This window comes from Desmodus rotundus, chromosome 2 (genome assembly GCF_022682495.2).
Source record: "Desmodus rotundus isolate HL8 chromosome 2, HLdesRot8A.1, whole genome shotgun sequence".
NCBI lineage: Eukaryota > Metazoa > Chordata > Mammalia > Chiroptera > Phyllostomidae > Desmodus > Desmodus rotundus.
This window is the reverse complement of record NC_071388.1, coordinates 163,866,735-163,883,403: the sequence shown is the minus strand read 5'-3', so window position 1 is coordinate 163,883,403 and position 16,669 is coordinate 163,866,735. Positions and strand designations below refer to the sequence as shown.

Below are 16,669 nucleotides of genomic sequence, written 5' to 3'. Positions count from 1 at the left end.
GCAAAATATCTCTTCCTTCCCCAATAGATTCCCTTCCAGGTTTTTTGGATGTTAGATGTCATATACACCGCAGTGAAGAAAAGCGACACGCTGGAATATAGCCTCTGCTCCTCCCGCAGACAGGGGGGAACAGAAGAGGAACCGCATCAAGACTGGAGATGGATGGGCACATAAAGTGCACAGACACAACAGTCTGTCCCTCGGCAAGATGGGCTGGTCAAGAGAGCTGTTGCTTTGCGGCTCACACTGCAGCCCAGGCCGTAGGGTATGGGTGCTGGAAACCCAGAGCTCCTGAGTCTTACATTGAGGGTCCAGTTTTAATGTTCCTACTACCTGTTGACAAGCAAAATGATGTGGGTTCAGCGGCTGGAGGAAAGAGTTTGGGGGTGGAGGAGACGTTAAGGAAGGCTTCAACAAAGTGGTAAGATTAACTTTCAGATGACTGATTTCAAAGCCCCCATTAACAGGTGCAGCTCCATAACAGGAAACAGCAACAGACCACCATTCTTTCTGTTCCCCCAAACACCTACCAACTGATGCCTTGGAGTCCTGGCCACTTGCATTCGCTCCTGATCCAGCAAATGAACTTCGAGTGTGCACCCTTCTCTATCCACCCTGGATCTTACAGCCCCCATCACTTCAACCCTCCCCTCTCAATATCCTATAATTTCTTGACTCTCTTCACGTTCTGTGGCACCCACTCTGCAAAACCGCAGCCCCAGTTCAATCTAACAATTCAATTTCGTGCTATTCTGCCTAGACTTACAAAGGCTTTAGTAGGAAATGTCACAGTTGTGAGAGTTTGAGATACACCAAATAGATAGTCTCCCAGCTGAGAAGCATGCTCAGTATTCCCAGATTCTGTGTCTCTAGCCAGTTCTCTCCCCCACTGCTCTCAGCAGTTCTATATACGACACATTCTCCCCTCCGAACCACCGCCTGTCTCCCACTCCCCCGCTCCATCCCCCGCTCCACTCGGCAGATCACCTTGCCTCCTCCTTCACGGAGAAAATTGAGGCCATCAATCGAGCACTCCCTCAATTTCCTCCCCTGCCACGTACAAACTTATCTGTCTGGCCCCATCCTTTCTTCCTAACCTCCTATCTCAGTGAAAAGCTGCCCTTTCTCTTGGCTGATGCTAATCCCTCCATCCCAGTTTGGATCACTTTCTTGCTCCCTCCTCTGAGACCTTGCTCTATTAATCTTCCTCTCTCTGTTCCCTGTATCTCCCTTCTTTTTTCTACTAGCTCTCAGCATCTTATTAAAATGAACAGTTCCCCCACTTCTTGACAAAGCCCACTCCAACCCCACTTCTCCCTCTAGCTTCTGTGTGTTCTATTTCTCTTCCTTCCTCCCCAGTCAGTCTTCTTGGAAGGTTCATTGCCTTCACTTCCCCAACCGCTGCCCTCCCATGCACCTTCTAGTTCTGCCTTACCAGGGGGACTGCCCTCAGTAATGCCACCAATGGCCCCTTTTTCCAGAGCCACTGGAGACTCTTACTGTCCTTCTTTCTTGGGCCTTCCCTCCCAGGAGACCCATTTTCTGCTCCCTCCTTCCTAGAACTCTCTCTTCCATTGTCCCCCAAAGGATTTCACCTACCTTTCTAGCCTTTCTTCTCAGTGTGCTTCAAGGCCTCCTCCTACCGTCCCAGCCCGCACTCTTTATGTCCTGTCCCTCTCCTGCTCTCCACCATCCTTCATGCAAGGTTCACACCCTATGCTGATCAGCCCCAAACCAATCTTGGATCCGTAATTCCCTACTTCTCCCCAGACACTTATGCCACCTGCTCGCGGGGCACCTCCTGTTGACGTCTCACAGACACATCAGTGTCAGTCTTCCCTCTGTCTTTTGTTCTCTATCTCAGTGACTAACACCACCAGAAACCCACGAGTCACCCAGATTCCTTCCTTGGCACCCTAAAGTCACCATCTCAAGTCACCACGGCTTCTTTGCACCCCTCCTGGGTTGCTACCTTGAACAGCCCAACTCTCCTCCTCCAGTCCTACCACCTTGGCACTCCAGAATAGTCTGATTCACAAAGCTCATCGGCTCACTCCCCTGCTCAACAACCTTTCACTGGCTTCCTTGGATTTAAGGATAATGTTCAAATTCCTTAGTTTAGCCCTTTAGGGCTCTTTTCAATCAGGCTCCTGCACATCTCTGGTCCAGCACCGCTCCTTCCATCCCACCCCCACCCAGGTGTCTACATTCCAGACACAAGGGGCTACTGGAGGTGCTCAGTGGGGTCCAGCTGCTTCACTTCGCTCTGCTCCCTGGTGTTGTTTCCCTGCCTGGAATGCCCTTCTCCTCCTTCTTTCTCCCGCAAGCACCACCCCCGGGTTCTATTCCTGCTGCACCTTCCCCTTGTCCATTTCCTGTGCCCAGGCTGCGCTTTTTCAAAGTGCGCATCTCACTGTATTTTAGTTGCTGATTAACAGGTGTGTCTCCCCTTCTCCTTGAGTTCCAATGATGTAAAAGAAGTACCAGGAGCATAATAAACATACAGTGAGTGTTTGCTGAGTGAATGAATGAAAAATGAATGTGTAAATGGATGAGATCTTAATTATTTACTACAGCTTTTCCATAAACTTTTCTGATTTCTTAATTAAATATAGCCATTTTTTTAGATTATTGTAAAACACAGTTTTTATAGTCATAGGTTTGATGTTGTCTTCACTTCCCCCATCCCTGGGGCCTGCTTTAAGTGTAAACTGATATACTTTCATTATAGGGTCTGACAGTTCCTTATGTTTGAGTTCCTGGATCTGCATTTTATTGTCTTTTTAGGATGCCTTTCTCTCTTAGGGCAATGACATCATCGTGTCTTCCTCTAGCACCCCTTCCCCAGCCCCTACCATTCTGCCGCTTATGCATAAAGAAGAGATAAATACGTTAGAGCTTATAAAACAAGCGTGAGCACCTTGTGGGTTCTTTTAAGAGTCCTGTGCACACTACTTGTACTTACGTACCAATGTCCCTCTCCCCAAGAGCCCGTCTATCACACTGAGAGAGGCCGTTCTTCTTGACAGTCGACCTTTCAGCTCTTTGGACCAAGAGTACACACCTATTCAAAACCCATTTAACCATATTTTCTCCCTCAGGAATTTGGAGTTGCATCACCATGGTACTAACTGAGTTAGCTGCTGACATCCAAGCTGCAGACTTGGGAGCTGAGGTTGCCGTTTGGGGAAGCCTATCATGACCACATGCCAAGGGGATAAGCGGAATGTGCAGAGAGGAAACAAGAAAGTAGATATTTGGAGAGAAGCAGAAATAAGAGATTGTAAAACCCTAGAGAAATAGAGAAAAAGCAGACCTGATTCCTGGCTTTACACATCTCTACTCCTATTTCCGGAAGACTCAGCCGCATTTATGATAATTAGGCTCCCTCAAAGCTGCTGGTATCATTTCATCATTTTGTTTTTATTTCCAGGAAGATGGTTCTAATTTATTTCTGTTCTTTGCAACTAACAGTCCCTGAGACAATGAGAAGAGTTACAATGCACTTGTTTAGTATCTCAAGCACTCACCCACCTCCCTGTGAGGGGTGGTGTTTTTGTCTCCATTTCACGAAGGAACTGAGCCCCGTACTCCAGCGTGCGGCAGAGTGGTGTTCAGACCTGGGCTCACTCCAAAAGCCGGTCTTGAACACGGCATCACACTCTTTTTCATGACTCCGTGACACTTATTTGGGGCCTTTGAATTTTCAGTTTCTTGGCTGACTTGCCATATTTATGAGCTCTGGAAAACTAAAATGTAGTTGATACTCTGAAAACCAAGATGTGGAGCGATAAAAAATCATAGAATCGAACTAGACCTTGGTGATCTTCTTTTTCAACACCTTAATTTAACAAAAATAGAAATGGAGATTCTCAAATCTTAGGTTACTTGCATAAGATTAAACAGTTTTCAAAACTGTTAGATAGGTATTAAGTCACTGGCACTAGAACTCAATTTTATTATTTTATTTATTTTTGCATCCTCATACTATGTGATCAAATCTGCCTGTTCTTAGATGACCTGATGCGTTTCCTCAAGATGATTAAGAGATGGGGCATCCATCAGCCCTGCCTCTATCATATGGAGTCCCCTTTGAACTTAGGACAGGAGGGCCACCACCACGCAACCTCAGTTAAAATTTCCTTGGACAATGAATGCTGGTAGCGACATTTTACAACATGGTGAAAGAACTATCTTTTTATTGATTAGAATAAGATTTATTCAGTAAGTGTGTCATTGTTTAGGAAATCCCTAGGAAGAAATCTACATCTTTATTTCCTTTTATATTTCCCAATAATTGTGTGTTTTCTATGTGCAAGGTACCGGGCTAGGCATTGTGAGAGAAATACAGAAGTATAGCAAATAGTCCCTTCCCTTAAAGTATTCACAGTCTAATTTCAACCTTTCAAGTGATTTGGAAATGGAATTTAAATGCACCAATTATTATGTGAAGCAAAGCATATGCTACCTTTTTTTCATATATAAGGCTATAAAAAAAAACAGAAGACATTTAGCAAGGGACAAATTACTATATAAAATGCAAAATGCCTCTACAATAAAAAAGTTGTGACTTTAGTTATAGCAGAGTATGATTTATTCTCTTAGCCTTTCTGATAAGTGAACCTTTGCATTTTCATAGTTGATTCTTAATTTTTAAGTATTGGAGTACGTGCCACGAATGATCAATAGGCAGAGAGGGCAGCGACAGCACAGGGCTTCGAAATCGCTCTGCTAGTGCCTCTCTCCTGTTCTCTCCAGGGACAGCGTTTCCCACTCATGCCCCTCTCTATTACAGCTGCCCCTGATGATTAAATATCAGTGCCGAGCAGCTTTGTGGTATATTCTCCTAGGAGACTTCTTCTATTCATTTCTAGCATAATCTCTTCGACTCATTTCTGGGGAATGAAAACCCATCTTGTCGCTTTCGGCCAGGTCCCAGAAGTGAAATCCTGGGGCACATTAATCTGCCGTGACAGCCTAATCCCGCTCCTCGCCACCTCCCAACAGTTCTCAATTTCCTAATTACCTTTCATAGTTTTCCTTTCTGAAGTTTACTGTGAGCCACCGGCTGCACCCTTCTGTTAAGTCTCCCTTCCAAAGCACATGCATGTCTAGGGAAGTTACAAAGGTGCACTCCTTTTGCACACTTATTTTTGGTGCCTGTGCACAGTGCCGAATGCGTAGGGACACACTTTCACTTTGACTTTTCTTTTTAATAAGTTTCTCCTCAGTGAGATGCCTGTCAAAAGAAAAAAAGGCAACTTTGGTGTGATGGGATGACCTAGTTAGTAATGAGCATCATGAATAATTACATGTAAAATATTCCTATGCTTATGGAATTTGGACACTCTTCCCTTCCTCTCTCTTTCTCTTCCCCCCTCTCCACATACCCTCCATACACACACATACATATAGATATATGTAATATTTTCACTATTATAGTGTGTGTGCCCCAAAACTACTTACATGAAGCATATACTTACCACAGACAGTTAAAATGAGGTGTGGTGTTAAAATCAATTTTTTCCAGACGTGATTGATTTGGTCTAGGTTTTTTAATATGAGAAGTGGAAGTATACCTTTACACAAAGGACATTACATGAACACACATGGCCTCTTTTAAAAAATGATTTTAAGATCAACTAAGATTGCTTAATACTGCATATCATGATTCCCTCCTGCAGAATCACGGTGCCTGTTTTCACACGCTGGGAAATCCTGCAGTGGAGAAACAATTTAACTTTTTAAACCCAGAATTTCCGAAACATATTTGACCATAGGACCTTTTTATATTTCTACCCATAATGCCATTTAACATCCCAAATAACTCATATTTTGTAGAACATTTTTTGATAAAAGTTTATCCCAACAGATGCATATATTTTTTGCCACTTATATCAGGTTTTATACTGTGCACTTCACCCTCGCCGTCCTGCGAGGTTCACAGCATATGTGTTTGCGAGGCTAAGACGGCACGAAGGTGAGCATTTTGAGTGAGAGAAAGTCTCCTACACAGTCCCAGGGGCCTGAGAGCTCCCTGAGGGGAAGAGCTGTGTCTTACCTTGTACTCCACCTGCCTGCAGCCTGGCATCATAACAATCATCAGTACTTGTTGGTTGAATGAATGATAGATGAATGAGTGAACGAATGAATCCCAGTGCCTTCACAGCGTTTTCATAGCATTGGTCTGGTTGGATTACAAAGTCTACACATTTTAGTGATTAACTCAGTATCGTGTGTGTGTATGAGGGGAGGATAATGTAAGATGGACTTGTAAAAGGGAGCAGAGACGGAGTCTGGAGATGAAGATGCCCAAACCATAGACAGTCAGATGGCTGCATTTGCAAGAACACCGAGAGTCCTTCTGATGGAATGCAGCAGTTCGGAAGCCTTGTGGACCTCGGGGAGAGGGCCGGTGCAGCATGGGAGGCTCCAGAGTATTTGTTACAAGCTGTTCCATGGCTAAAGGAGGAAATGTCCTACTCATACTGAAAAAAAGAAAATGCAAAGTGGTTATGACCACCTAGCTGATTTAACTTTGTGAGATCTGCTAAACCAACACAATAAAGGAACAAACAGTATTTTGCAAGTGGACCCCACTTCACGTCACTGACCCTGTTGTCAGGATTCTCACCATTAAAGGCACATCTGGGCATGGCTGACTAGGAGACACGAATCACAGGGGACTGAGCCTGTGGGTAGCAGTTATACTAGTAGAATTTTGAATTAAATTTTGCAGGCTTCTTTCACGGATGACAAGCAGCTTAACAAAAATTGACAATTGAATATCAGAAATGTACAAGTTATAATTAGCTTTCTGATTATGTGATGAGAAGAAGCTTACAAACTTGGATTCCAACCCAGAACTTGTAATTACTAGCTCTGTCACCTTGGAAATGTAACATAACTTCTCTGAGCCATGCTTTTCCTCATCTGTAAAATGAAAAGGCAACACTATTTCATGGCTGTTGTCCGGGCTAGATGAAATAACGCATTACATTTCTAATTTGCTCCCTAGTGCATATACCATATTTTGCCATGTATAATGTGCGCTTTTTTGCCCAAATTTTTGAGGAAAAAATAAGGATGCACATTATACATGGGTCATACTAATTCCATATCTATATAAATGTTTGTAATTTATGCTTATGTGTTAAAAGTGTAACTCTAGAAAGCAATATCGATATCCATATGTTCAAAAATAAGTGCTAAAATTCTTTTATAATACAAAAAACAAGTATCTAAATATAAATAAATAAAAATTGAATTAAAAAATTAAAACTAAAGTATTTTTCTTGAAAGTTTGGGCCAAAAATGTGGGTGTGTGTTGTACACAGCAAAATACGGTGGGTGCTTACTCATGATAGCTAATATGGTTAATAACACTATTATAAAACATGTTAACACACTTATTACTGCAAACCTTCCAATTTTAACTAGAATCTCTGGACATACTACTGCATGCTTATTAGCTAAGCAGCTAATACTGTTTTTAAGCACATACTCCATGCAAAGCATTTGGATGTGATATGCATATACACTTTCTATGAATAGCACATGTAAGTTTGAAGTATCTTAGAATTGTAAAGGCCAAGACAAATATAGTCAGGACACAATACATTGTGCTTTTTGAAAAATATATTTTCATTAAAATGAACTCTGTTAAAAAAATAACATCTAACATTAAATATTAATCACTGATTACTAAGATTAGCCTAACAAATGTTCACTTATTAAATTATACAGATTAAGGCAAGGTTTAAAGGAATAACACATGCCTGATTGAAATCTCCGCACCCTCTTTACTAACCCTGTTCATAATAATCCCTGTGGAACTTAATCGTGCTGTTTTTTTCCAATATGTGGTCAGCCCTGAGTCTTTCAAGGCACCCCCGCACTGGCCATGCCCTTGGACTGCCTCCCACTGGAGATGGAGGGCAGCGTTTGCCCGAGGCCGCCACGTTGCACTTCCGTGCAGTCTGTGCCCCTTCCACTGGCAGGGCAGACCGCGAGCTGTCAGTCTCCAGTGCTTCCAAGTTAAGGCCAAGTTGCCTTTTCAAAGTCCAAGCTCCCTGCAATGAGCAAGAAAGAACACAGGAACCTGGATGAGTCCTCAACTGAATCCCATGACTGTGCTGTAAATCCTAGGATTTCTGGAACGCTCTCGACTCTTCAGATGCTCTAAGCCCTACTCCAAAAGAACCGGAAATGAGCACACTCGAGCATTTAAGTGAACACTTGGCCAAATTAAAATTGTTGAGGAATGGGGTGTTCTACATAAGCGAAATTTTAAGATAATTCAAAATAATCCTTTCAAGTATCAGTTCACATTTTATTTGTTTACAATGGAAATATTTTTGTGTTTAATTATTAATTAACAATTAGTGTAGAGTACAATCTACTACGCGACAGACACTGACAGGCACTGTCAACTATTTAATTGTATTCTCATAAATGACAGGTGAGTAGATAATATTATCATAATTTTAGACACAAAGAAACTGAGTATTAATATGACCAAGTAACAGCCCCAAGCTATGATCAAGAGCTGAGGTTTTACCCCCAAACCAGGGAACTTTCCAGAGTTCTACACCGAGATAGCATGACTGTGGGCTGGAAAAACCATAGTATAAGCTTGTCAGCCTTGCCTATAAAGTAGACTAAATGCAAAATATTCACAAGGTCTCTTCCTGTGGAGAATCAAATACACTCCGCATAAGACCATTGTTCTGGACACTCAGAAGCTGTGTAAGACTTAGTCCATGAAGCCCACCCTCATCCCCAGAGCCAGAAATTATGCCTCCTGTCCTCAGATCGCCCAAAGCACTTTGACTGAACCTGGAGCATTTTCTGTGGTGTTCCTGTTGTGTCACCTGCCTGCCTTTCCCTGCGACCACATCTCATCTCCCTTACTCGTCTGTAGATTTCTTAGAGTCAGGGACAGTGTCTTCCTCACTGTTGTATCATCCGCAGCATCTAGGCTAACACGTAGAAGGTTCCCGGAAGTTTTGCCGAACAGATTAGTGAATGACACAAGCGGTTATTGTGAATGTATCTGCTCACAGTCCTTTGCCAAAGCAGGAAAAGCAGTTTGATCCAAAGAGCTGGTGTGGGGGCATTGTTGACAGGTGAAGGGCCCCCCTCGCTGACCCTTCTGTCCTCTTTCAGGAGCGGCTCCGCCCTGGCCCAGCTCTACGGCACCTCGGCCACCTTGGAGCACCACCACTTTAACCACGCTGTGATGATCCTTCAAAGCGAGGTACAGACCCCCGCTCCGCTGCTCCCCTTGACAGGAAACCGATGAAGCAATGTTTCTATCCTCTCCTTGTAGTGCCGCGGGGCTGGACACGGAGAAGTGGAGCAAGGCTTTTAAGCCAAACTACTAGACCTTTTGGGGGGGCTTTCAAAATTCATTTAGACACCTGCCCAAGGACCTTGTTCAAATTCTTCCTGAGCCGATTCAGTTGGGTTTCATTGTTGGTCGGAGGTTTTCCCAATTCACTTAGCGAGGAGACGCCCTGGGCCTGTCTTAACAGCCCTCCGGGGCATAGAAGCCCACTGAACACAGAGATCGGATCCAGGTAGTGAGTGGCCCAGCCTTCCCATTTGGTGGAACCTAAAGCCACTTTAAAAGATGGTTGAAACAGAAACAGGGTGCGAAAGTTATACTTTACCAGCACAATTGACACATCTATTAAAAAAAAAAAATAACCCAGAACAGTAAAATTGCAGGTGGGACCAGTTTGAAAGTGAGAATTGCAGCAAACTTGAGACCCAGGGCTGAGGCCATGCACCTCGTTTTGCTGCACCGGGGTTTGCAGGGCTTGGAAGCACTTGTACAGTTTTAGCTCCCCAAGGAGAAGGGAACCACTTACTGACTCTGGCTGAGGCGTGTAGGAGTTTGCAATCGCCAGGAAAGGATCTGTTTAATTTTCTGCAGGCGTACAGACTTTTGTTGGTGAGGCCAGGAAGGGATCATCTGTTCCTCATTATTTGTCAGTTCTCTAGCTGTGCCATTAATTATTATTATTATCATCATTAAGGCCCTGCTTTGCTGGAATAGCATCATTAAATATGGAGGTTTTTTCCTCCAGCCTATCTTGAGAAAGTGTGTCTTTTGCAGTCTCGTGAAGGCCTTGTTCGACCCCATAAATGACAGTCAGCACTGCGGCTGGGGAAGTGTGAGCTGCCAGGGAGGTGGGGTTTCAGCTGAGACAACAGAAACATCCAGGGTCAGGCCCTGGGTAACTCTGATGGAAACCAGCACCCCGCCCTCTCCCCTACTCCCCCGGGGTTCAGGCGTTCCCCTGGGAAACGGGTTTTAGCCCAGTGCTGTGGGAAGGGAAGTGGGACAGGAGGAACTGGGGTTCAGGCTACCGTTTCCATACTAGTGATAGGATGGGTTTGTGCTTCAACCCCCAGGAGCCCCCACCTTTGTAATAACAGGGAGTATAAACAGGTTGTCAAAGTTTTCTCAGAAGTCATCTGTTTGTTTAGGGAAACAAACCCCACTAACTCAGAATTTGTCTTCCTACAAATAAAATACCCTGGCGGCTCTTCAGTCAGGTGTTCTCTGTGAAGAACACAGAATGATGATGATGCTGTTATTCTGCAGGGGGCAACTGGTGCTGCAGGTGCTGCTCTGGCACCTCCCCCCACCCCCTTCTGTCCTGACCCTCGGAAGGGCGGAAATGCAGGGGGGCGCTCTCACCCAACTTTCCAAGTGAAGCAGGCCCAGAGCAGCTAGATGGCCCGACAAAACCACCTCTGACTTCTCTCCCACCACTTGGTTCTCTTTCCATCAATGCCCCCCTTCTCCTGAACAAATGAAAGCAGTATTTCAGGGAGACATCTATTTCAGGGGCCAAGCTCTCCAGGCACTGGAGAAGGCCAATCTGCATATAAACAATACACTGATTGCGAATTAAGGATAGAAGCTGATCTGGCTAGCTTTGTCACTCTGTCAGCTCTAAACTGTGTTAGGTACCATACAGCCTTCAAAAGTACTACTGAGAGGCACTCTCGCAAAATAATCGAGATCCTCACATTCAGACCACCTTTCTCCTGGACTTCACGTTAGTTTTACCATAACTTGCCCCTAACAGCTCTATAGGCAGACCTCAGAGATATCAAGGGTTTGGTTGCAGGCCACCGCAATAAAGCAAGTTGTAACCTTTTCGCTGGTAGAGGATCTTGCCTTTGGTTTGTGACAAAACACATCTGTGAAACACAATGAAGCAAAGCACAATCAAACGAGGATTGCCTGTACTTCTCTCACTGGGAGATACTGGGCTGGTGGCTGGATCCCGGCGGCTACTTTTCCTTAACTTACAGCTACTGGTTCCCAGGCCCCAGTGCGCCAGCCTGTAATCGATCCAAGGGCAAGGCTTAGGCAAAGAAACCCAGGCAGAGTTATGGTGTGGCATTCCTTTAGTTACTTGTCTTCTTCCTAATGGCTGAGTTAGGGGTCTGGAAGATTTCATTTGAAACTTATTATTAATATTGGACCTGGTCCCATGTGGAGCCAATATATTCTAGGCTTTAAGGAGTGGCGGGTTCACCCAATGAGATAAATTAACTCCGGGGAGCAGATTATCATCAGGTGCCTTGTAGGCAGTAATTTACTAATTGATATTCTGGTTCCCTGAAAGAATTAATTTACCTCTTGTTGGAGAACAGTTTATTCTCAGGCAGTCATTCTGCCCCTGAACCATCTTCTGGCTCTCCAAGCTGGGTTTAAAACGGCCCAGTTCCCAGGCTATGTTTATGAGTTCATATTTCATACTAAGAAAACCTGATAAATGAGAAGTCCTGACTTTCAAAGCAAATTAAGTGGATTGTCAGTCACTTTACAAAAGGGGTATTCACTTCACTGCAAACATTGTAGAGCTGCCATTGTGGCTAAAACACATTTTGATGAAGAGGGCTTTTCAAAGGCCTGGAGATGCGGGTGTGTCTGCAAATTTTCCCAGATAAAAGTCATCTTTACTGTCCCAAGAACAATATCATACACATTGTAGCTGCCTGGGAACGATGTACTGAATTAACCTGCCACACACTTCACGGAGATGGATCTTCACAGTTTAGCACAGGGTTTCTTGGTGTCAGCCACCATGGCATGTTGAACCAGGCTCACCTCTGCTGTGCAGGCTGTCCTGCGCACTGTCGGATGTTCAGCAGCATCCCTGGCCTCCACCCACTACATGCCGGTAGCACCCCCCATCAGTGTGACAACCACCAATGTCTCTAAACATCACCAGGCGTTCCCACTGACCAAATCATCCCCAGTTACGAACCACTGGTCTAATGCTTTTTCTCCTCCTTGAAGTCGTATGTTGCTGTAGCAAGTACTTTCAGATGCCAACTTAAGCCTTAATTAGTGAAATTAGTATTTATTTTAGGGTCTTAGAGATTCCCAAATGTCTTGTTAACTTCTACATTCAGGAATTCCACAGGAAATGGGTAGTCAAATGAAGTTGTTGACACAAACATACCCGTAGTAGACAAGTTCAAACATTTTTTAGAGTTTTCTCTGTCATATGTGTCCTTTGGTAGTCCTCTCCCAAATGATTGCACTTTCTGGCTTTGCTATGTTTGCCAGAGAATCTGTTTGTATTTGCACAAAATTTCATTAAGCTTCCTAAAAATGGTTTTATCATGTTCCCGTGTGTGTGTGTGTGTGTATGAAAAACATGTAATCAACAACTCAGATTCAATGTTTTTGTGTGTGTGTGACTTTTTACTTTCTTGTTACAGGGTCACAACATCTTTGCTAATTTGTCCTCCAAGGAATACAGTGACCTTATGCAGCTTTTGAAGCAGTCAATACTGGCCACAGACCTCACGCTGTACTTTGAGTAGGTATTGGCATTTGATCTATTTGACAAATGGATATCTAAATTTTCATCCTGTAATTAATTTTCAGGTCCATTTGGGGGGCTGCCTGTTGTTTTAGCACTGAAATCAATGTGTAAATGAGCTAAACTTTTTTGCTGTGGTTTTCTCCTCATCTAAATGAACTTAATTAAGGTGGTGTCTGCAAGAGAAGAAAATCAGGGCTGCAATCATGAGATTTATAGCTTGCTTCTACTCTACGATCCCTGTTTGGGACTCTTGACTCTGAAACTAAGTGGTGGCCATGTTTATTTTAGAGACTGACTCACGTTGCTATTTTATTTAGCCTATTATTTCTCTTCAGATCTATAATGGCAGTGATGATGCTAATGAAAAAGATGTGTTGCTGAAAGGTTGACTAGAAATCCAAACCTTCATTGCTTGCCTCTCCTCTACCTCTCTTTTTCAGAAAGCTGTCCCCCCCCCTTTTTTTTTTTCAGTTTTAGGCCTCTGTCTGAGCTGGAAGTCCCGTCCCTCTCATTTCCTCTGAGACCTGCTCCATCGGGGGCCGCCTCTTTCAGGAGCTGGGCAATCTCTTCCTTTGCTGCAATGCACAATTTCCTCTTCCAGACCAAACAACTTCCCTTCCTTAAAAAATTCTTTCACTTGATCCCATGGAGATCTTTAATTGCTCTGCAATTCACCCTTCTTTTACTGACTACTTTTTAAAGGAAATGGAGCACACAAGGGCCTTTGTTTTCCTAACACCCATTCTCACCTTGGAGAGCAGTGTCCACTTTCACATTCTACCAAAATTATACTCTCAGAAGTCACCAGAGACTTCCTTGTCCCCAAATTCCGTGCTCTTTATTCACTTCTGCTGTTTTCTAGCTTTTTTTGAGACATCTGAACATTTATTGACTTTTTTTACTTCAATTTCTACTTTCTTCCCCAACATTCAGCTTCCTTTCTCTCTCTCCCTTTCTGGGTTTCTTTTCTCTTTGCTCCTTTGTATGAGTTTTTGAACCCATGTTCTTCTTTCTCTATTTATCTTTACTCCCCTGCTTTCATCTCTATGGTATCTTAATATTATAGAAGACTCTGAAATTCTTCACATTCTAGACAGGTATCTCCAACTTCCATCTCAAAAGCCTTTAGGGGTTTCATTGCTTTCAAAGCAGCCTTTAAACTTGGTTTGAGTTTCAAGGCCTTTCATAATCTGCCCTCGACCTTTTTTCATTCTTACCTTCCCCTTCTCTCCCATACGACTTGCCTCCTCCAAGCAGACTGGCCTACCTGCTCCCTTTGAGAACACCGTAGGCAGCTCCCCGTGTGCCCCAACCACATTACTGTTCCTACATGGAGTCTCATCCCTCCACTTCCCCACCTGGCTGAACTATCCTTTAAGGTTCATCGCTACTACCATCTTTTCTAGGAATCATATGTCGCTCCTTTTGAAATCTTACTGCACTTCAGCATTGTATCAGTTAGAATTAAATTCAATTCTAAGAGGCAAAATACCCAAAATAACAGTGGCTTCCTTCTCTGACATATGGAAAAAGTCTGCAGATGAGCAACCTACAGTTGGTAGAGCAACTACATAAGTCACCAGGGATCCAGACTACTGTCTTTCTGGGCTGCCACCTTCGACACATAGCTTCCAGCTTAGTCCAAGAAAGCTCCTCAATGCCCACCTGCATCCCAGCTGGCAGGAAGAAGAAGGATACAAAGAAACAAAGGCCCAAAAAGTGATGCAAGTTATCTTTCAAGAGAGTTTTCTAGAAACTCCACCTGACACTTCCACTTACATTTCATTTAGTCATTTGGCCATACCTTGGTTGAAGGAAGGTTGGGAAAGGAAACCTTTATCCGGTACAGTCACGTGCTGCATAACGACATTTTGGTCAACAAGGGGTGGCGTGTGTGACTTAGGTTCACCATCCAGCCTAGCTGTGTAGTCGGCTGTGCCACGCAGGTTTGTGTACGTGCACTCTGTGGTGACTCTGTCCTGAAGCTGCACGTGACTGTGATCATTGCCCGCAATAACAACTAGGGCTTCTGTTGCTAAGAAAGAAAAGAAGGAGAGATATTGGAGTAGACGACGGGAAGTCCATGCCAAACGTATGTATTGTTGGCTTCTGCTGAAGGTGTCATTACATGGTAATAGTGAAAGGAGGAAAGGCTTGGAATTACTGGTCTGGGTTTAAATTTTATTCTGGCATTCTAATTATGTCCAGTGCATTGAGCCCACGTGTCTGTGCCTTCTCCCTCTTCAAACTTCACTGAGTGGCAAATGAATTTAAAAGGGAATTAAGGAACAAACCTGCAAGGAAAAGGGGGCAGGGCACGCAATGACTGATAAGAGATGTCCATACATTTGTGGAAATGGGAGCCACCTGACGAATGGTAACTGATCTGACAGAGTAGGGGTGGGAAGTAGGACCCACAGAGGAAGACAGCGCTGAGAAGCGAGCCAGTTTGCCCTGCAGAACCTTGCTTGGGGCTCAGAGACAAAAGTGTCATGAAAAGTGGATTTGACACCAAAGCTTAAGACAAGGCAATCACTAGAAAGTCAGTTTATAGACCACTCAGGGCCTTTCCCCTACACTTGGAGAAGGCTAAAGCTTTATTCTCTGGAGAAGTAAAAGAAAGAGCTCTGGACTTGGAAAAGTACAAGGTACAGGTGAGCTGCAAAGCTCAGACGAAGGGGTGAAGTAAAATGGAAGGAGTGTCTGTGTTAAGAACCCATAGCCCCTAGTCCAGTCTCCCAGAAGCTAGAAGTCTGTAAGCTGCACACTCAAGGTCGTCAGATTTAGCAAATAGAAATGCAAGGAGTCCAGTTAAATTTGCATTTCAGATAACAATGAGCAATGTTTAGTATAAATATGTCCCATGCAATGTACGTGTGGGACCCACCCATACAACTCCAGTCCAACCTTTCCGTGTCCTGCTAGTGCACACAAATGGGTGACAAGGGTCACACAACATTGAAGAAAGCCTCCCATATGAAACACAGAGGCTAAAAAAACAGCGAAAAATGAAATCAGAGAAGACAAGGAGAGGAAGAAAACAAAAAAGCTATTGTTAATATCCTTCGGGAATATACTACCTCCAGGAAACAAGAACAGGAAGCTTTCAAAAACAATAGGGACAACCATAGAGGAAGAAAGAGCTCTTGAAAATTAAAAACATAATTGCCAAAATAAAAAATCAAATGAAAGCATTAGGAAATACAGTCAAAGGATAATAAAGCAGCAATATTGAAGACACTGCTTTATTTTTATTATAAAGTTACCCTTGAAAGACACAGATTTGAATTGCACAGGTCACTTATACAGACTTTTTTCAATACACACACTTGGCCCTTTGCGTATGTGGGTTTCACATCCCCAGATTCAACCAACTGTGGATCTAAAACAGTGTTTCCAGTCCTTTCTGCGGATGCAGAAAGCCGACCGTATACATCGTTCTACACCATTTTATATGAGGGGCTAGAGCATCTGCAGAGTTTGGTATCTGCAAGGGTCCTGGAACCAACCCCCAGGGAACAACAGAAGTTGTTGGAGAGTCAAAAGCTCTATGCAGATTTTTGACAGTGTGGAGATGGCAACCCTAACCCCTGCATTGCTCAAGGTTCAACTGTATGCTTTTTAGTACTGTTTGGTTTGCTAACCATGTGCATGTACTACTTTGATAAATACAAATTTTAATTAATTTTCAAAGTATTTTAAAAATTAAAATCACAGCTCTGCTACCACCTAGCTGTATGTCATCAAATTATTTACCTCTCTGAGCCTTTTCTCTTCAGGTATAAAATGGAGATGATACCTATGTT

General features: G+C 43.6%; 1 protein-coding gene across 3 annotated transcripts in view; it reads left to right on the top strand.

The window, feature by feature from the left end:
- PDE11A (phosphodiesterase 11A) overlaps nucleotides 1-16,669 on the top strand; it is a 316,746-nt gene that overhangs the window by 240,001 nt on the left and 60,076 nt on the right. For all 3 annotated transcript variants that reach the window (XM_024561537.3, XM_045196309.2, XM_045196313.2), the window contains 2 exons: nucleotides 9,169-9,259; nucleotides 12,757-12,857. In XM_024561537.3, coding sequence (XP_024417305.2) covers nucleotides 9,169-9,259; nucleotides 12,757-12,857 — 192 coding nt within the window. The remainder of the gene's footprint in view (nucleotides 1-9,168; nucleotides 9,260-12,756; nucleotides 12,858-16,669) is intronic.